This window comes from Lepisosteus platostomus, chromosome 11 (assembly GCF_059453375.1).
Source record: "Lepisosteus platostomus isolate fLepPlt1 chromosome 11, fLepPlt1.hap1, whole genome shotgun sequence".
NCBI classification, from domain to species: domain Eukaryota; kingdom Metazoa; phylum Chordata; class Actinopteri; order Semionotiformes; family Lepisosteidae; genus Lepisosteus; species Lepisosteus platostomus.
In genome coordinates this window covers 48,684,220-48,704,602 of record NC_142621.1, presented here as the reverse complement: position 1 = coordinate 48,704,602, position 20,383 = coordinate 48,684,220, and the positions used below count along the sequence as shown (strand labels likewise).

The window sequence follows — 20,383 nt, the reverse complement described above, 5'->3', positions numbered from 1 at the left end:
GGGGTTTAGTGCTGAGATATTATTACAATACTATTTTTAAATATAATAAAAACACCAGCTGGTAACAAATACCGGTCTCTACTTTATAAAAAGGTTTGTAAAGGCTAGAAAAGCACAATAAAACCATAAAAAACATGGCAAAACACAAGCGGTTCAGAGTATTCCCCTAGGAAAAACTGACTAAATTACTTCATGAGTTTACAATGTTAACTTCTGAACAGTCCAAGGTCAGGAAATCTGCCTGAAGGTCTCCGTGCCTCATAGGAAACAGTTATTAGTAAAGTATATCTATATAACTCCATAAGAGCTTGGCTGGTCAGTGCTGCATGTTCATGCTTGGGGGTCTGCTCTTTCAGAGTTCACATCTCAATCGGCATATTTTCACACAAGGATTCCAGGACTCCCAGTCCCACTTCTTCAGCATTTAAAATTTTTTTGTTGCATCTTCACAATCCGATGGACACTACTCTTGCCAATGAAAGAAATGCAGGAGAGCTCGGAACAGCACAAACACACACATACGCACAGGTAGCAAAGGAACAAGTAAAAGGTTTATTCCAAGCTGAAAAGTGAAAGAAAACACGTTTCGGCTGTGGAGCCTTCTTCGGGTGTGAGGAATGAACCTATTACTTGTTCCTTTGAGGCCTATGCATGTTGACGCAGCTGCCCACCATACATGCAGGTAGTCCAGTGAAAGGAGGCAAAAGCTTGTGTCGTTAAGAGTTGGATATCCTGGCTGAGTGGGAATGAATGTGATTGTGAGTGTGGCCCGGGCTTCTAATTCTCAGGGGTCCTGGTGCGAAGGGGAGAGCTGGTGTTGGCTCGCCGGTGTAGGTACTGCCAGTCCCTCAGCACGATGGGCGATGTGACTCCAGCCACTGCAGCACGTCCTGCAGGCCACGCCCGCTGCGCGCACTGACCTCCTGCACTGTGATGGGCTGGCTGGCACAGGTGATGATGTTGTCCAACCTGAACAAGGACTTCATCTCCACCAGGCTCATGGGGCAGGGGAGATCCCTGGAACCATGTGACACACGCACACAAAAAAACAACAAAGGCAGCAGGAAAAAAGCAAACTAAGCAAACAAAAACAAACGTGAACTAGGACAGCTAGGTCAATATGGACACGGGCACTCACAGTTTGTTGAAGAGGATGAGCACAGCGGCGTTTTGCAAGGGCTCTGCAGAGAGGACAGACAGCAGCTGCACACAGGAGGCAGACACCTGGCACGTGTTGGCAGCGTCAATCATGAACTGAGAGGAGACAGGAGGGCATCACTGAGGAGGTTGTTGCTGCACGCCCAAGACCATGAACCATCTGCTTCCATTCATACATGAATATAAGGAGCTGTCCCCTGGAGACGCACGCTGGGCATCAAATACTGAATTCAAGGAAATCAGAACTCTAGTGGTTAACTAATGATATTAGGAGCAGAAATACAGCGAATGTGAATCCTGCCCCCTCCCCAATTCCATTCCTTTTCCAACTGCTTCCTCCAATTCGGGGTCGCTGGGAACAGCCTTTCCCAGCGAGCAAGGGGCCAAGGCAGGATACACATTCGACAGGACGCCAGTCAGCAGGGCTCATACAGACACAAACACAGATGCGCACACACCAGGGACAATTCTGCTAGAAAGCCCATGAACCTCCCAGGATGTCTTTAGCACCCAGTGGAAAGCCATGCAAGAGCACTGAGCTCCAGAACAGAACCCAGGGCCCCAGCACTGCGAGGTAGCAGTGCAAACCACCATACCGCCCCCAAGTGAAACCATCACTCACAATGACAGAGGAGCAGTCTCGGTAGTAGCTGGACCAGATTGGCCCCATGCATCCCCCCAGCTCCCTCACTGTCAGCTTCCTCTTGTGAAGCATCAGGTCTGTGAGGTTGGTGCCGACCTGCAGAGACAGCAGGACAGTGCCGAGGACTGGTCTGCATACAGCCTGCATACTACCAAAAGAAACACTACTGTTCTGGGCCTGTGGGCTGCTCATTCTGTGTATTGAGGCAAATATAAAGCTGTTTAAACAATAACTTTATGTCAGGAGTGGAGCAGTTTGGCTGCCACAATTAATTGAGCTCTTCGTGTTAGCAGTGTGGGCCTTACTGAATTCATGTAATTACACAGTACAGAAACTGGCCTTGTTAAAGCAAATAAAGATTTTCTTATGGCAGAAATGATTCCCATTTTCTATGCTAATTCTCCTAGACCTGAGTCACTGTTAATGACACTTTACTCTCACATGTTGAAACTGTGTTTGGAGGTGCCGACATGTTCTGAAATGGTTTAACTCTTATCTTACCGATCGTCGACACTGTTTCTCTTGGGGGTTTTAGTTCTGAAGTTGGGCTCGTAAAGTCTGGTGTTCCCCAAGGCGCAATGCTGGGCCCCAGGCTATTCAGGTTTCCACAAGGTCAGATATTAACATCAGTCTGACTTGTCATTTCTATGCTGATGATACTCATATCTATGTCCATACTAAACCTGAAACTGACGTAGCTGTCTCTGAACTCTCCAATATACAGTGTATATCATATATATATATATCATATTTGCATCTATGATATAAAAACCTGGATGTTCCAAGAACTTCCTTCAGTTAAACTGCGAGAAGACTGAAGTCATGCTACTCGGCACCTCCCATCACCTTCATAAAGCCAAAGCAGGAACGCTGTCTGTGGACAGCAATGTGCTTGAATTTCAATCAAAACTGAAGAATCTAAGGATGGTATTTAATCCTGGCTTGACTTTTGACTATCATAATACTATACAAAACATCATTCTTTCATCTGAGAAACATCGCCATACTATGTTGCTATGTTGACTTTGACTATATCAGAAAAGCTGGTGAACATATTTGTCTTTTCCAGACTCAATTACTACAATGCCCTACTTGTTAGAGTAGCTAAATTCACACTGAACAAACTCTAATATGTTCAGAATCCTGATCAGGTCACATGAAAGTTATCACATTACTCCTGTCCTGGAGTCCCTGCACTGCTTTCCTATCAGGTTTTGAATCAACTACAAAATCCCCATGCTCCTCATGGCTTGGCACCTCACTACCTTTGTTCCTCTGACTCTGGGTTTCTGTCTCTTCCCCAGATTCGTTTACACTCTATGGGTCCCAGAGCTCTGGAATTCTGTCCTGAAGGACATGAAAGTCACCTTCTCTGAGTGCATTTAAATCTAGACTCAAAACCCTTCATTCTGCTGCACCTCTAATAAAATTAATAATAATAATAATAATAATAATAATAATACCGTGGGCAGAGTGGCTGGTGGTTCACCAACATCAGAGTGGTGGTCCCTCAGACTCAGCTGTGAACTTTGTTAAGACAAAATGACCAGAACACGGGAGAACTACTTGTACCCAGAGGATATCAGGACCTGTCCATCTTTTTGGATGTGTCACAGACACAGCATACTCACCAACATACATAAAAAGACCATTTATAAAGTCTAATCACAGGACTAGCGGCCTCACAATTCTTACAGAAAGAACTTTTACCAATAAGTGCTTCCTTTCTGTTTAGCTATAAACGTACTTAAATCAACATCAAAATGAAAACTTTTATTATTAAATTCAAGCCTAAAGATTACTAACGAAGAATGCATGTTGAATTTAAAATCAAGCTTACTTTTGAAATTATTCCTAGCACATTTCCTATTCCAGGAACCAATAAGACAGCAACAGTCATCATATAACGTGGATAACTGTATTCAGGTCAGGCTGTATAGAGGATTTATAGGAACAGTCAAAGCGACAACGCGCAGTGATATAGCCTCAGCTGGGTAAACTGGGTTTGCTCGAAGTCACTGTCTGGTTGATAACGAGCCCAGAGGAAGGATATTCTGCAGTCGTTTCAACAGCAGCGTCTTACCAACCCCCGTAGCCCCCAGCAGCAGACACATTTCCACGCCACTGGTGACAGCAGCCGCACCGTGATGAGAATCGCCGCCTGTTTATTTAAAGACCATCATCGCCGCTCACAACCCCACCAGACCCCATGGAGACCAACCTCGCTCTGATAGGTCTACGGAGCTGTCAATTAATCCATTCTAAATGGTAATTGGTCAAACCGGAGGTTTCCATGGTTGTCGCTTCAGCTTGAAAGTAGCAAGGGATTGTGGGCTATGTTGGAGAGGGAATCGGAGGACCATTGTTAACTTTCCGTGTTTGGCAAAGGAATTTCTGTACCAGTTCATACATAGTCGGAAAATGTGTACTTTGCTCATGCACATAACGCTACTATATAACATTTCACAGTTACCATTTTTATAAGTTTTTTAATCAATCTCACATTGTCAGACGAGTTATTATTTTGCAGAGTGCGGTGGCAAAGCTGTTCCTTCAATATCTCATCATCTATACATTACATCATCATTTTTATACGTAATATGTTTAGCTGTAATAATAATAATAATAATAATAATAATAATAATAATAATAATAATAATAATTGCTTACACTTATGTAGGACTTTTCTGGACACTCCACTCAAAGCACTTTACAGGTAATGGGGATCCCCTCCACCACCACCAATGTGCAGCCCCACCTGGATGATGCGACGGCAGCCATAGTGCGCCAGAACACTCCCCACACACCAGCTCTCAGTGGGGAGGAGAGCAGAGTAATGAAGCCAATTCATAGAGGGGGATTATTAGGAGGCCATGATTGGTAAAGGCCAGGGGGAAATTTGACCAGGACGCCGGGGTTAAACCCCTACCCTTTTCGAGAAACATTTTACGTCTCATCCGAAGAACGACACCTTTTTACAGAATAGTGTCCCCATCACTATACTGGGGTATTAGGACCCACATTGACTGCAGGGTGAGTGCCCCCTGCTGGCCCCACTAACACCTCTTCCAGCAGATACCTTAGTTTTTTTTCCCAGGTGGCCTCCCAACAAGGTACTTACCAGCCCCACACCTGCTTAACTTAAGTAGCTTGCCAGTTGTGAGCTGCAGAGATTGTTGTGAGCTGTATATCTCGTATTCCTTGTTTCTAACCCCACTGATAGCTGATGTGTGGGGAGCGTTCTGGCGCACTATGGCTGCCGTCGCATCATCCAGGTGGGGCTGCACACTGGTGGTGGTGGAGGGGAGTCCCCATTACCTGTAAAGCGCTTTGAGTGGAGTGTCCAGAAAAGCGCTATATAAGTGTAAGGAGTTATTAATGATTATGAAAGGCCAAGCTAGGAAACTCGAGTGGCCCAGTGACAGGAGGTGGCCAGAAGAGGGCGCTGAAGCGGGCAGCCGCGCTAGTTCCGGGTGTGGTCTCTATGGGAGGGAAGCAGGAAGCGGAGGGAGGGCCAGAGAACCAGGAGACTAGAGGGAGCTGAATCTAAAGAACTGCGTTTCCGAAAGCAGCCAGCAGCCAGAAGCTAGCCATGGGCAAGGGAGCAGGCACCTTCGAAAGGCTCCTCGGTAAATTGTCTTCGCTTTGTTCAGCTGTATTGCTAGTCTTTGTTTCCATGTATTTCCATTCGCAGTGCGTGTTCAGCGCGAATCGGGTCTCTCCCCATTGTTTCCAGCCGGCCTGAGCTGGAGGCCTGGCGGACTCAGGCCGGTTCCGTTCCCCCGTGTCCCCTGTCTGCCCTGGCCAGCCCGCAGACTCGTCCCGGTGGACACTGCCCGTGTGTTTTCCATTCGTTTCGCTTCTACGTATGGGGGCTGAGACTCGTCCTTGCCAGCTGGCCGGGTCTGTAAACCGGCGCTTCGGCCGGTTCCGTTCGTGAGAGACCGGGAGTCGCGCCGCCGGACTCCAGGGGTCACGATGCGGTTTCAGTAAAATCGCCTTTCTGATGAGAACCCGGCAGCTCTTAACCGTGTCTTCTGGCGTTTAACTAAATGACAAGGTCTTGCGAAGCAATTAAAAACAAATCACGGTGTAGGATTTAAGATGCATGATGTATAATGCCTATTTTTAATATATTTGAAGTAGTGGTGGTGATATGTATTTTCTCAGGGTCTGTTCTATTAACTTCAAAGCGTGTGTCTAAGAAATGGGGTTTTAAAGATGCGGATTGGTAGTCAGAACGAACACGGATTCGCTATTGACGGCAGACCCACTGTGGCCCAGCTGGCTGATAAAAGATGAAGAACTGAGCTGTCGTATACTATACTGACACCTGAAGAAGGCTCCACGGCCGAAACGTTGTGTTTTCTTTCTTCTTTTTTCAGCGTGGAATAAACCTATGACTTGTTCCTTTGCAGCCTACGTATGCTGACGCAGCTCCCCACCTGTCGTATACTATACAATGTCGTCTGCTTCCTGATATTCCGGCCTGAGCAGGACCTGCCTTGTGCTGTATCGGGTAGCTCGTCCTGTGTAACCTATTTCCACCTGTGCTGCCCAGGCCGTGGCAGATGGCGCTGGGCCGGCCGTGCTCATCAGAGCACATTCGTGATTAACAGGGGACTCTGCCCTCTCGCACACGTTTGAATGTTGTGATGTTAATCTGCCGGGATGTAGAAGCTCCCTCAGGCCCGTTCTGCCTGCTGCAGGCCCGTGTCTGTGGGTGGACAGAAGGGAACCGCGTACCGCTCAGTACCGGCCATGGGTCCGACGCGAACAGGCTGTTGAATGGCCCAGCGGGCTCCTCTGCTCTGAACATGTTGTTTTTGTGCCGGTGTGTCCCACGGCCCCAGGCGACTGAGAGCGTGTCGCTGTGGCGTTTTTCTCCTAACCTCACTTGTTGTGGTGTCACTCTTGGCTCCTGAGCGGGGGGAACAGTGTTATTTTAACAGCAGTGAGCAGTTCGGCCGCATCTTGTGTGGAGTTTGTTTCCCTCTGAGGCAGCCCCACAGTGTCTGCTAGCTGACCCCAGTTAAGAGCAGGTCACCCTCAAGCTTGTCCTGGGATGGCAGTGGCTGCTGTTGACTATTCCTCCTGTTTATTCTTCACAGATAAAGCCACCAGCCAACTGCTGCTGGAAACAGACTGGGAGTCTATCCTGCAGATCTGTGACCTCATTCGTCAGGGTGACACCCAGTGAGTATGATGTCATCCAAGGCCCAGCAGCACAGCCTGTAACCGCAGAACTCATAAAGCAGTCCCAGAACTTGGGCCTTCATGTTCAGTGATCAATTGATCATATTTAGGTGGAGATACATTTCTAAAACAGAGGAAACAGTCAGGATATACAGTAGTTTTGACATCTGAGAAAACCACATGATCGAGGAAAGGCTACGTTGTGGCAAGAAGACACAAAGGACAGACAAATAAAGGTTTAAAAAGAGGACATTTGGCAATCTAGCTCAGTCCTGCTACCATTGTTTAACTTCTGTACAGACTGTTCCTTTGTTCTGTTAGAACATTACAATCTCAGGTTTAAATTCAAGATGACTGATTCAGCTGAGGTGGAGCCCTCATAATGGTTACGTTTTCAGGGAGGTCCTAGCAGGAGAAGGCAGGAGGGGATAGAACTTTATAAAGCCAGTTTTCACAAATTAGTTATTCATTCAGAAGAAAAGTATTCTCAGTTATGGAAAAAATAGACATTAAAGAGCAAGGAGGATATTGCACTCGACCCGACGGGACTGCTTTTCAAGTGGGTTTTGTCTCCGCTGTTTAGGGCGAAGTATGCTATTGCAGCCGTCAAGAAGAAGCTGAATGATAAGAACCCTCACGTAGCTCTGTACGCCCTGGAGGTGAGTCCTGTGCCACACTCACACTGCTCTGCTTGTGCCCTCTCAGCACTTGCAAAACTGGTTGTAACTTGCAAGTCTCCTGACCTTACTGATCCTTACATCTGTAATTCATACAACCTGTAAAGGAATGTACTTTCACCAGCTTGTGCAGCTTCAGTAAATGTCTTTTAGAGACAGATTAAAAAAGTTTCTGACCTAGAACTGACCTGGCATTACCTTTTCTGGGATAACTTGTTAAATATTGTGCTCATTATTTGGAATAAAGTTTCAGATTGCCGTATGTTTTCAAGCATTATTATAATGGTTTAGGATTTTAGGGAGCAGATGTGAGGCTACAGTATTGTTAAAAAACGAGGCTCAAAAGAAAAGTACAGCTCTTTACTGTTGGTTACCTGATGTCTCCATCAGTGGTGGATGAAGTTCAACTCCAATTTGTAAAGTACTTTGGTATTCCCCGAGATGAAAAATTATACTATATGTTTATGCAGGGCATTATGATTATTATTACACTTCAGATTAATTTGTCAGTGGGCCATGATCAAAGAATCACATTCAGAATCATTTCCAGTGTATAGTTTCATTGGCACACTGGGGTCAGCAGTCTGGACTCGTGGGGCTCAGATGGGCTGATCACTGGCATTTGTACCTCATGGCTGCTTGACAGTGTTACACAGGAGCACACAGGGCACGAGGCAGTGACAGCGTTCAGATGTTCTGTCCTTTTGAGCAGGGTCCAGGTGTGCAACAGTGTGTTCAGCAATATTAATGGTTGTTGCCCGTCCAGGTGCTGGAGTCTGTGGTGAAAAACTGTGGCCAGACGATCCATGATGAGGTGGCGAGTAAGCAGACGATGGAGGAGCTGAAGGAACTGCTCAAGGTGAGGCTCGGTGTATTTCATCTCTCATTGCTCCTCCCCAGCTGCTTTTCATCCCAGTTCTCTCTGTTTCTGTGTCCTCTTTACTGCATTCAATCTCATGTCTCTCAAAGGCTCAAGGTCCACAGAATGGGATGTTTTTATAGGTGAAATAGACCTGTTGAACTTAGCAAACTTTGCTGAATTCAAGTCAATTTGGAGAAGAGCTGCTTGCTGTCTTGAGTTCTGGCAGAGCCAGTATTATTGGTGCTGACCTCCTGCTGGACCAGCCGTTTGTTTACAAGCAGTGCATGGAGGAAAGTGGCTTCTAGCAGAGCACAGCTGTTCTGGGGGAGGAGTCAGCCGCAGCAGTCATGTGTCTCTGAGGCCACAACACAGACTGCTGTGACTTCCTGGTGATGTCATGTGCTCACATGGCACTCAGACAGTATATCAGGGCCTGTAGGGAAGTTCCTGACTCACTTTCAGATATCAGAACACTCTGGACAAACAGCACTTCAGATTCTTCCAAACTTCTCTTCTTGCAAAAGGTAAAGCCCCCTATAGTTTTTTAAATAAGTGTTGATCTTGAAGGTTCAACCTTGTTTAGTTTAAAAAAAGACCAGAAATTTTTGACAGTCTTTCACAGTGAGGAGTGGGGTGGTTATGGTGTACTCTAGACTAGTTTAGTAAGTAAATTCTTTGTGTGGGTGTTGTAGTGAGGTTGAGTGAGATTGTTGAAGCAATTTATTCAGAGGGCACACCGTGTGTACAGAGGCACAGCAGTAACATTAATGCATAAAATGCATTGCCTGGTGTAGAATTGCCACTTTATATTTGAAATGTCAAGGTTATACCCATCTTTTTATTTTCTCTTTGAAAAAACATGAATTAACCCACATTTCATTTCATTATTTGTCAGAAATTCACAACCTGTTTCTCTTCCTGTGTTGTGGCTGCAAAAGTTACTGTCTGACATGTAAGACAGGCAGTGGTTCAGGTGTGAACACCTGATGGAGGCTCCACAGCCAAAAATTGCTGATTCTTCTGCTTTTCAGCATGAAATTAACCTTTACTTGTTCCTTTGCTGACAACACTCCCTGCTCGAAAGTGTGCTGCGTTCTTCTATTTGGTAGTACAGTCTACTTTGACTGATAAAAAGAAGGGTCTCGGGCAGATGGGCTGTGTTGGAAAGCCATACTTTGAAAGATAAAGATAATTCTCACCACTGTGCTGGGTCTTTTCAGTGAGAGGTTTGAGCTGGTTGTTGTATTCAAGAATTAGTTAATTATTTTGGAATGAGTGGCCCAGGCGGTTTTGCACATTGTGCAGTGTGACGGTGGTTGTAGAGCCATGTGTAGTGTGTGGTCTGGCCTGTTTGTTTTGCTGGGCCGTGTTAAGGGAAGGCTGTGTTTTCTCAGAAACAGACTGAACCCAACGTGAGGAACAAGATCCTGTATCTGATTCAGGCCTGGGCCCACGCCTTCCGCAATGAGCCCAAGTACAAGGTTGTACAGGATACCTACCAGATCATGAAGGTGGAAGGTAAGGCCTCAAGGCTGTCTCTCTCTGTAAGTTCTTCTGCTAGAGCTTAGACCTGCAGCTGTCTCTGGCCTTGAATTCCACTAATGCTCTGAACTGCTTTCTCCTCAGGCCATGTGTTTCCTGAGTTTAAGGAAAGCGATGCGATGTTTGCAGCTGAGAGGGTAAGCTGTGCCCACACACATCTCCCTGTGCGTCAGCTTCCAAACACAGCGTTCCACATTGTCAATATGCTGTATTTCAAATGCATGTTCAGAGGAATTATGATGCTGTTTATCTGCCTATGAAAACTAACTTCACAAGGCAGCAGGAATAAAGGAATAAAAATGGGGGCCGTTCTATGTGTCTGTACTATGAATCCCTCTGCTGGCCTCACGATTGCACTAAAATGCACATCAACAGTTGGTGCCTGTGTGTGTCCCAGTGCTGCAAGCCATGAGCAAGGAATGCTTGTGAACTGGTGGTGTAGAAATATGGAAGTATTCTTATTATTTATAAAGACAATTATTAAATAACCTTGTAGTACTCTGTAATACATTTAATTGAAATTATTTTGTGTGACTGAAACAGTGTTCTTGGGTATTGGGTTCACCAAAGAAATGTGGAGGCCATTATGTATGACACCACTATAAATACAGTATAAATGGGCAAATCCGTGCTAGTGACAGGCTTAAGGATCTGCTCACAGATTAGTGTGAAAAGACGTGTGTGACTGGGTGATGTCTCTCTGTCCAGGCTCCTGACTGGGTGGATGCGGAGGAGTGTCATCGCTGCAGGGTTCAGTTTGGGGTCGTGACCAGAAAGGTGAGCCTGCTGGGATGCTGCACATGTGGCATTAACAGGAGCTTGGGGGGCTGTAGGGCATCCTGACCAGACTGGTGTGAAGATCAGTGCATGCTGGACAGGTGTCTACCAAGCTGTTCCTGGAGAGCCTCAGGTCTGCAGCATGTCTAGGAGAATAACATACTCATTAAGATTAAACCCGAGTTATGGTGGCTAAATTTCTTTATATAATTATATAATTGTGAGCTGTTTAGAGATTATTGCAACTGATGTCAATTAAAACACAGTAGATCTGGAGTTATTCAGAGTTTGGATTGACTGATTCCTAGTGGAAGTTCAGTTCAGTTTATTTGTTATATGCACAAGTGCAATAAAATGCTTATTTGCATGTATGCTCCAATAAAAAAGACATTAAAGCAAATGTCAAAAGCATAAAAACAGCAGCAACAACAAGAAGTAACATACATCTTTAAAAAGAAAAGTCAGACAAGCAGTGTGTGAAGAAAAAAAAACATGAGTCAGTGGTAGGTGTACAGTTCAGTCATCTGACAGCTTGTGGGAAGAAACTCTCTCTGAATCTGGAGGTTCGTGCCTTCATGCTCCTATAATGCTGACCTGAGGGCAGGGGGGAGAGCAGTGATGAACCAGGATGACGGGTGTCCTGAACGATGCTCCCAGCCTTCCTGAGACGGCGAGTTGTAAAAATGTCCACAATAGAGGGGAGCTCTATTCATTTGTGTGACTGTGCCTCATCCTCTCTGCACAGCATCACTGCCGAGCCTGTGGCCAGATCTTCTGTGGGAAGTGTTCCTCCAAGTACTCCACCATCCCCAAGTTCGGGATTGAGAAGGAAGTGCGCGTGTGCGAGCCCTGCTTCGAGCTCCTTAACAAGTGAGTCGCTCGAACCCTGGCTCCAGAGCTGGGCCTCTCCGGTTTGGTACTTGTTCATTAGTACAAGCAAACATTAACATATGATGGGGGAATGAAACCTCTGGAAAATCACAGCCAGTGTGAAAGACCTTCACTTTCCCCTGTGAAAGAGCTGGTATTTCACATCCTCCTCGTAACTCTTCCTAGCTAACATTTGCTTTGTGCTGTTTTAGAGTGTCTCGGGTGGGGGTCTTGTAGATGCAGAAAGGAAGATGGCGGATGTATGAAATGAATGTTTCATTCAGGTGTGCACCAAGGAAGAAAACCACCTGCTTCAGGCTGAGGAGGGATGAAGTTCTGTGCTAAATATTATTAGTGTAGAAGAGCCTGACGTGTTACAGGTGCTAAAAACGCTTAAGATCAGGGCCTGAAGGTGTTGTACCGGTCTAGAAATGAGATCCTATTCATAGGCTGTTAGAAAAGCTCTTCCAGCTGTCACCAGTGGTTCCCCTTTCTTAGACAGCCCCCTCCCTACCCCTGTTGTTCCTCCTCTCGATCTCTAATTGGTGCCATTTCTCTTCCTCGCCCTTTGTGTAGAAAAGTGGAAGGCAAAGCGTCGGGTACCACTGAGCTGCCCCCCGAGTACCTGACCAGCCCGCTGTCTCAGCAGTCTCAGGTAGTGGTCGAAGGATCAGTAAGTAATTCCCTGCCTTCCACACCTTCGTGTCCATGCACTCACCTGGCCTGGGGGGTCTCCTGGGCGCGCTGCACTCGCTGGACCCGACACACTGCGCTGCTCTGCACTTCCTGCACAAGCACACAGCTCCGCCTAGAGTTATCCCCATCGTTAGGAAGAGCCCCCGGGCGGCTCTCACTCCAGACACCACTTGTACATGTTCAAAATACTCGGTTCACAGCCTTAGTTGAAGGTGCATTGCCTGTCTATGCAGCAGAGTTCCCGGCTGTGACAGGTTTGTCTTTGTAGAAAGGTTGCCTTGAGGTGCTTAGTGTTACTGGAATCAGTTGCACGGCCTCCTGGTGCTAGAACTAGGGTTTCCGGTGAAGGAAGGTGGCATTCAGCACACTCAGGGCAGGAAACCAGGAATGTCTCCTTTTGACTCATCGGCAGTTACTAGACAGGGAAAAACATCAGAATCCAGGTTCTTTCCAGGCTCATCAGTTTCCCTTTCACTTGTTAGTTTTGATATAACTTTAAGACTAACGTACCCTGCATTTTTAACAGATTTGTACATTTAGACTCCACATGATTCTACTACCGTAGCAGTTAATTCCCATTCCATATGTGACACTTTGTTAACGATAAAAGCATTTACTTGCCAGTGCAAAACTGATCTCCGTCAGTCGGTACATGATCCCCATGCTGTCCAACCTGAAACTGCTTTTGCTTCATGTGTTTAAATGCAACAGTAAATTAGCATGCATTTTCCTCATGGGATCCCATTGCAATTAGATGTTTGTAGATAATTTGTTTTCTAGTAAATGACTAACCGTTAAATTTGACAGTAGCCTTTCTGGAGACCATTGTGCACCTTCCCCTACACTTGTCCAGATGCCCCCTGTCACTGCCCTGTCTCCCCAGCTGCCCCCAAAGCGAGATGAGGCTGCTCTTCAGGAGGAGGAAGAGCTGCAGCTGGCCATCGCCCTGTCCCAGTCGGAGGCTGAGGAGAAGGAGAGGATGGTGGGTAATCTGCAGTCTGTCACTGCACTGCCATTCTCTTCGACACGCACTCTAAGCAACCCACACATAAGAACACAAGGAAACCAAGTGTCCGTCGTCAGTTAGTATCCAATAAATCCCCAACTGTTTCAGGCGGTTGACCTCGCAGTTCTAGACCCTTCAGAAATGTTTGTACAAGGTGATGAGAACAATGGGGTGCATGCTTCACCACTACACACTCCATCGCTGCGTAGTCATTCACACAGCTCTGTCGCATCTTGCAGATCTCCCTTCCCAGCTCCGTAAGTGTTGGGACTCCGGTTGTGCTCTGCTCGGCTACTGTCTTGATTCAGCTCTGTGGTTCTGTTGCAGAGGCAGAAGACCACATATTCAGTGTACCCCAAAGCAGAGCCGACCCCAGTGACTTCTTCTGCGCCCCCTGTCAGCACGCTGTATTCCTCCCCAGTGGTAAGACAAACCCTCCCTTAGGGTGCACCAACAGTTTTCCTGACACACAGCCGTTGGTGTCTGATGTGAAGCAGAGGTTGTTCTCTGATGTGACGTTTTGAGAACTGAATCTTTAGGTGTTGTTTTATCAACTGAGTTTATCTTTTCAGTTAATCCTGTGCCCCATGATGCTCAGAAGAACCAGTATTTCTTGCTGGCAGATGTATAATAATAATCTGGGCTTGTCTTTAGATTGTAATCTGGAATTTGTGCAGTCATGGTCTTGGGTTTTGAGATACTGCAGAACATCTTGTTGTCCAGTATGGTGATACCTCTTTCATGTGTTGCAGAACTCCTCTGCACCCACAGCTGAGGAGATCGACCCAGAGGTAAGACCTTCTTGTTAAGTAGCTGTGCCCTATGCAGTGTGGTTGCTTGTTTGCTTGTCCAGTAGTCTTGCCCTGTCTGCTGAGCCGGTCTCAGCTGAAGAAACCTGGATTTCTTTTCTGTGGAATATGTGATGCTGCTCTCCAAGTGTTGATCTCTAGCTTCTGCTGCTCTTAGTATCTGTGCTCATGCATATTGAAACCAGAGTTGTTTTAGGTTCCTCTTTACATAAAAAAATATTTGAAATTATTTTAAAATGTATATAAAGATTTTGTGCCTTAAATTCTTTATTGCTCTTTATTTTACAATGAATATAATGGAATAGATTTTTCCTGAATATATCACCTTGAATAGTACGCAGAAGAGAAATGAAACAGGTGGATTCAGTGCCGTGTGTGATGTCTCCTCAGCTGGCTCGCTACCTGAACAGGAACTACTGGGAGAAGAAACAGGAAGAGGTCCGAAAAAGCCCCACCCCCTCTGCTCCCGTGCCATTGACTGAGCCCCTGCCAATCAGCCAGCCTGTTGAGGTGCACCCACCCCCTCAGCCAATCGGTGTTGTAGAGGTAATTCCATCCTGATTGGTTGTCATACAGTCACTTCAGAACAGATCGAGCTGGTGATGGGAGAGCAGTGTTTGAGTCTTAGGACTGGGGTCCCCAGGCCTGGTTTTCTAGGTCTCCTTTTAAATAAACAGTTGAGCCATTTAAATCCGTTTCTCCGGTCTTCTTGAGACCTGGAGAATAGACTGATTGTGGTAAGACTGCATTGGTGTTTGGAGTTGAATGTTGGTGTGAATTAGCATTTGTGTCAAGGTTGTGGGTGTAAATTGGTGTGAGACTGTAGAGAGTGTTTGTGTGCCCCTCGGTGACCCAGTACGCTCTCTCCTTCAGCAGCAGTACCAGAACGGGGAGTCGGAGGAGAATCACGAGCAGTTCCTCAAGGCCCTGCAGAATGCCGTCACCACCTTCCTGAACCGCATGAAGAGCAACCATATGCGCGGCCGCAGCATCACCAACGACAGCTCTGTGCTGTCGCTCTTCCAGTCCATAAACAACATGCACCCCCAGCTGCTGGAGCTGCTCAACCAGCTGGACGAGAAGCGCTGTGGGTACCCCAAACGCCTGGGCTCCACAACCTCATGCTAAGCCCCTGAACTTGTCTTGTGTCTGTTGTTAAAGTAGATTTTTCCTGGGCCTCTGCATGACTACACTAGTGTCGTCTTCCTATACTGATCGGTGTGTGTCGTGTGTCCAGCTTGTGTGGTGTGGCGGCGACCTTGGTCTGTGCCAGCAGCAGCCCTGTGACCCCTCTAGCGAGTCCCTGTCTGTGCAGTACTCCGCTCTGCAGCTTCCCTCTGTCCCTTTGTTTCGACAGTGTACTACGAGGGGCTGCAGGACAAGCTGGCCCAGGTCCGAGATGCCCGGGCGGCCCTGAACGCGCTACGTGACGAGCACCGCGAGAAGTTGCGCCGCGCTGCCGAGGAGGCTGAGCGCCAGCGGCAGATCCAGCTGGCACAGAAGCTGGAGATCATGAGGCAGAAAAAGCAGGTAATAGTCCCAGCGGCCAGCAGCACCTCATGGTGCGGGGACATGGGCTTCTCCCGGCTCTCATTCCAGCTCGGATCAGATGCGGAGCTCCGTGTCCGTATTCCAACCTTTTTAAGGGGATGACGGGTGTGTTGCAGGAGTACCTGGAGATGCAGAGGCAGTTGGCCATCCAGCGCCTGCAGGAGCAGGAGAAGGAGAGACAGATGCGCCTGGAGCATCAGAAACAAACCATCCAGATGCGTGCGCAGATGCCAGCCTTCTCCCTGCCCTACGCCCAGGTGAGCTCCAGCAGGGCACCTGGCGGTTCTTCTGGCCCGCCTGCTCGGCGCTTTGCTCTGCCCCATGTTTAATTCTCTGTATCTCGTTCATCCTTTTTGTGGGTGAGTTTGAATTCCTTTTGAAATGGTTTAGCCTAGTGTATTATTAAATGCACACAAATGCTTATTAAAAGTAACAGATGTGTTATGGAACATTGTAACATTTTATTTTGAAAACTGAATTACCAATAACCACACATGCAGACAAAAATAAAGACAAGGTAGCAGCTTAAATAAGTTAAGGAGATGAGAAAATACTAAGACAACGTCATTTGTCTTGGTGTTGAGAGATCGTTGTTATTACTTGATTGAGGTGTTAGTGATCTCCCCCATCTGTCTGTTCCATGTCATCGCTGTTCTCTCTCTCTCCGAAGCTGCAGTCTCTGCCCCCAGTGGCAGGGGGGGTGGTGTATCAGCCATCCGGGCCCCCCAGTTACCCTGGCACCTTCAGCCCCTCGGGCTCAGTGGAGGGTTCCCCCATGCACACTGTCTACATGAACCAGCCTGGCCAGAGTGGCACAGCGCCGTATCCTGCCATGCCAGTTTCTGCCACAGGTGAGGGGCTCTGAGCGGTTTTTATATCCGGGAGGGGGCAGCTGGTGGCTTCTTCACCATAGACGTGCTCCGCTGTTTCAGAGCGTGAAATTAAGTGGCAGTTCGACTCGGCTGCTCTCTGGGTCCAGTAGGAGAACAGACGGGTTTATGGTTGTATAACAGGGGTGCTTTCACACGGGCCTCAGCTATATTGGGGGCATCTGCAGAAACTCTCTCACTGTTTAAAGGTACGCCAACAAATCATGGAGCTATCCAATTTTATCCAGGGCTTTTATATCCCCTTAGCCGAGTACGGTACCTTTCCAGGTAATAGCAAACGTTTTAAAAGGACTACAGTTTTTCCATGGCCATGTCACCCCTGGGTGTGGACAACGGTGTTGTTTTTCCTCTGGCAATTGAAGAAAAATTCACATCAGAGTCACGTCCTCTAAGACAGATGTCGTATCAAGTATCGGCATGCTACTGACCCCTAGACACACTGTAAGTGAATACTCACCTGTGCTGTCCTGGCTCCAGACCCCAGCATGGTGAATGCCTACCTGTACCAAGCCCAAGCAGCGGGCACCTCTGGGCAGACTGCAGCCCCTGGCCAAGCGGTGCCCACCACTAGCCCTGCCTACTCCACCTACCAGCCCACCCCCACACAGGGCTACCAGGTGAGTGACCAGAGAGTTTGAAGGTGCAGATTGCTGTGTGTGTGATGGAGTGAGAATGTCACGAATGTCATGATTAAGATAAGATCACTTTATTAGCCCTATAAAGGCATTAGGAATTTCGCAGACCCCACCTTGCTCTCCATGAGACACACAGACAGGGAGAGAGAAGCCTGGGGTTAGAGTTCAGGGTTCTCCAACGGAGTAGGATTCCTCTGCCGGCTGTGGGATTTGAACCGGCAACCTTCCAGCCACAGGCACAGATCCTTAGCCAAAGAGCCACCGCTCCGCCCCAATTAATGCTTTAAGTGGAAAAGAAAATCTGATGTACTGTATATTTGTAGATGGTAGTTTTGAGTTGTCTTTGAATGTGCCCTTCTACAGAGACACTTCATTTACGTATACATTTGCAAAACGTCTGGGGGGTATTTAAGGAAGTTAAATCGGAATGTTGCATAACAAGCCAAGGGCCAAGGTTTTGAACCAGGAACCTCCTGTCAGTAAGCTTAAATAGCTAGCCTCCATCTGGTTTTCAGAGGGGTTTGGACACTTAAGGGGGAGTTTGTTGATTGCTGTATGTGTGTCAATGCCAAGCGTAATGTCTGTGTTTTTCTACTTTTGTGCAGAATGTGGTTTCCCAGTCTCAGAGCATTCCTCCAATATCCCAGGGTCCTCAAAGCACTGGCATTGGGTACATGGGCTCTCAGCCTGTACCCATGGGCTACCAACCCTACAACATGCAGGTGAGGACACTGCCCTGTGCTAGATATATTCCTCCTCTCCCTGACTCTGTGAGTCTGTTGCACTGAGGTTGGTTGGACGTCTCCACACGTAGTCTACAGTCAAACCCAGCTGAACTAACCTGCTGAAACCGAAGTCTATTAAAGACCCCTGCCCCACTCTGAGTATACTTGGTAATGCCTCCCTTTGCTCCTCTCTCCAAGAACATGATGTCAGCTCTTCCTGGCCAGGACCCCAGTCTTTCTGCCCTGCCTCCACAGCAGCCCTACATGCCTGGGCAGCAGCCCATGTACCAACAGGTAAACACACCTCTTCTTTTCCACTTCTTCTCCATGTTAAGGACACTGAGAGGTTTTATTTCTTGGAAAGGGAATGCAGGACACACTGCACATGAGAGTGCCTTACGGATATTGCCCAGTGGTCCTGACCTGCTGTTGTGTGTTTCTTTGCAGATGGCTCCCCCTGGTGGCCCGCAGCAGCAGGTGCAGCAGCAGCCCCAGCAGCCGCCGCCCCAGCTGGCACAGGGCAGCGCAGAGGCACAGCTCATCTCCTTCGACTGACCAGCCCGCGGTGCTGTTGGGGGTCGGCGGCCAAACAACACTATGCTAACTGTCTACGGTCTCTGCCAGTCTGAGTGTATCAGCTTCTTGTCTTGCGCCAGTGCTCCCGGAAGCATTTGTTTTACTTTAGGAAAGCATGCCAGTTCGGAAGCAGGAGGAGGGGAGGAAGTGTAGCACATGAGCCGACTCCTCGTTCCCCTTGATCCCACTTCGTGCCCACCAGAAAGGGGAAGAGAGCTTGCGCTAAACTGATTCACAAACACGATTGCATGCCTCTTTAATTTGAGTTTGTCTTAATTATTAGTAGCATGTAGCCCACAGTGTTTTCCTGAAAAACACTGCCTTCATATTAACTGGCTTCTCTTCTCGCCTACAACATCTCCAGGAACTGAAGGAGTTTGGGGTGATTAATTTCCATCTAGTTTTCTAGTTTAGTGCAGGTAGGGAGCTTAAAGATGTCTTCATCCACTTGTAGAGACCATGGTGCAAGTCTTTTTTGTTTTCCCCACACTGTTAGTAAATATTAGCAAATTTTCCAACACTTCTATTAAAGTATAAAAAGACATTTTAATTTTTTCTTTGCCTACATTTATTTTTGCCAGATTTGCACCTTTTAACTTGTACACTTTTTTGAGTAAATTAGGGAGTGGGTGCCCACGCCCCCGTCTTATTATTATAATATTTTCAGCCTTCTCAAAAGATTAAAAGAAACCCGTGTTGCTGGAGATGTACATCCCTGCTGGATTTACATGGATCTTCAGATCATTTGTATTTAAGTGCAGGTTTTGACTACATCTCATAACACCAGTTAATTTACCCCAGGCTTCTATAAAACAAGAACACTGCAGTCTCCACTGGTCGCTCGTTCCCAGCCCCAAAATAAAGCATTAAAATGAAGCTCTGGACAGCTGCACAAGGCTCCTTCACTGACCCACCATGGGCCCTCTGCCTGTCGACCTCCCCTAATCTCTGTTGGACAGTAGCTGACGTGCTTTCGAGGTTTTGTGTATTTTCTGTCATTAATACTTAGTTTCCTTATGAAATAAATTACAAAATTATTTAACTAGCAATTGTTACAAGGTGTAAAAATACAATAAGCAACAGTTAATAAAAGCAAGACGGTAACCTTACTCGATCTAATATTGTTCTGTGGAGAATTGCATGTCTTGTATTGGCTTTGCAAACTGCAGGAGAGAGAGTGCAGCTGTTCATGAAAGATTTTTCTAATGTGAGTAGAGATCGGTTTTGTATAAAAAGTTAACACCGAGAGAGAGAAGGAGGAAGGGAGAGCTGGGTGCTAAAGAAATTGCATCAGGAAAGTATGTAACGCTAGGATCTGAGGTGTGTGGCCTCCTCAAGCCTGGTGAGTCACTCAGTCTGCCTCTGCTGCAGTAACTGCAGCTCAAGCAGGACACGTGACCACAGAGTCACCACTGATGCAACTTCGTTCCAGCCTGTCCTTGACGTTGGTGAGCTCCAGGGTGGATGTGGAGACTGAGGGTCATCGTGACCAAGCGAATAAGAGCAGAGACTCCAAGCAGGGGCCATGAGGCTGGTGCACAGCTGACCCTAATGCCTCACATGTGCAGTCGGACATTTTCAGAAACACGATGGAATGAGCTGTTCCTCGTCTGTAACAGGATCTGTACTCAGCATGTATGTATTAGGCGGAATGTCCGGTGATCTTCTGTAACCCTTCCATGGCATTTGTGATTCTTTTCCATCTTGCTGATTTTTCTGACCTTACAAAGTAATTTTAAAATTATATTTAATAAACTGTCCTGTTCTGTT

General features: G+C 47.1%; 2 protein-coding genes across 7 annotated transcripts; one reads left to right on the top strand and one right to left on the bottom strand.

The window, feature by feature from the left end:
• Positions 1–62: 62 nt before the first annotated feature.
• Positions 63–4,049, bottom strand: arl16 (ARF like GTPase 16). Its single transcript, XM_088600257.1, has 5 exons — positions 3,855–4,049; positions 3,265–3,323; positions 1,781–1,897; positions 1,139–1,254; positions 63–1,017 (listed from the first exon to the last, which is right to left on the bottom strand). The coding sequence occupies exons 1-5, from the start codon at positions 3,913–3,915 to the stop codon at positions 849–851; spliced, it is 522 nt and encodes a 173-aa protein (XP_088456383.1). The 5' UTR covers positions 3,916–4,049; the 3' UTR covers positions 63–848.
• A 1,235-nt stretch (positions 4,050–5,284) lies between these two features.
• hgs (hepatocyte growth factor-regulated tyrosine kinase substrate) lies at positions 5,285–20,383 on the top strand. Of its 6 annotated transcripts, none has more exons than XM_088600246.1 (21): positions 5,285–5,430; positions 6,913–6,997; positions 7,581–7,656; positions 8,441–8,533; positions 9,937–10,054; positions 10,163–10,215; positions 10,787–10,855; positions 11,601–11,725; positions 12,302–12,398; positions 13,305–13,403; positions 13,755–13,850; positions 14,180–14,218; positions 14,627–14,782; positions 15,110–15,323; positions 15,594–15,766; positions 15,904–16,044; positions 16,458–16,638; positions 17,155–17,294; positions 17,918–18,034; positions 18,236–18,331; positions 18,485–20,383. In XM_088600246.1, exons 1-21 carry the CDS (start codon positions 5,394–5,396, stop codon positions 18,590–18,592), a joined length of 2,313 nt encoding a protein of 770 aa, XP_088456372.1. In that variant the 5' UTR covers positions 5,285–5,393; the 3' UTR covers positions 18,593–20,383. The 6 variants fall into 6 exon arrangements, with proteins under 6 accessions (XP_088456372.1, XP_088456374.1, XP_088456373.1 ...); XM_088600248.1 differs by having other exon boundaries at positions 9,931–10,054; positions 12,302–12,380; positions 15,113–15,323; XM_088600247.1 differs by having other exon boundaries at positions 9,931–10,054; positions 12,302–12,380.

What these genes read in the sequence shown, in the direction of transcription:
- arl16 (XM_088600257.1), bottom strand. Translation starts at nt 3,915, where the DNA reads ATGTGTCTGCTGCTGGGGGCTACGGGGGTTGGTAAGACGCTGCTGTTG. An exon ending in CACCAGCCACTCTGCCCACG is followed by an intron (nt 1,898 to 3,264) that starts GTATTATTATTA and finishes CTGTCTCTGCAG; the next exon opens with GTCGGCACCAACCTCACAGA. An exon ending in GAGACTGCTCCTCTGTCATT is followed by an intron (nt 1,255 to 1,780) that starts GTGAGTGATGGT and finishes GTCTCCTCTCAG; the next exon opens with TTCATGATTGACGCTGCCAA.
- hgs (XM_088600243.1), top strand. Translation starts at nt 5,394, where the DNA reads ATGGGCAAGGGAGCAGGCACCTTCGAAAGGCTCCTCG. An exon ending in CGATGTTTGCAGCTGAGAGG is followed by an intron (nt 10,216 to 10,786) that starts GTAAGCTGTGCC and finishes CTCTCTGTCCAG; the next exon opens with GCTCCTGACTGGGTGGATGC. An exon ending in TGCTTCGAGCTCCTTAACAA is followed by an intron (nt 11,726 to 12,301) that starts GTGAGTCGCTCG and finishes CCCTTTGTGTAG; the next exon opens with AAAAGTGGAAGGCAAAGCGT.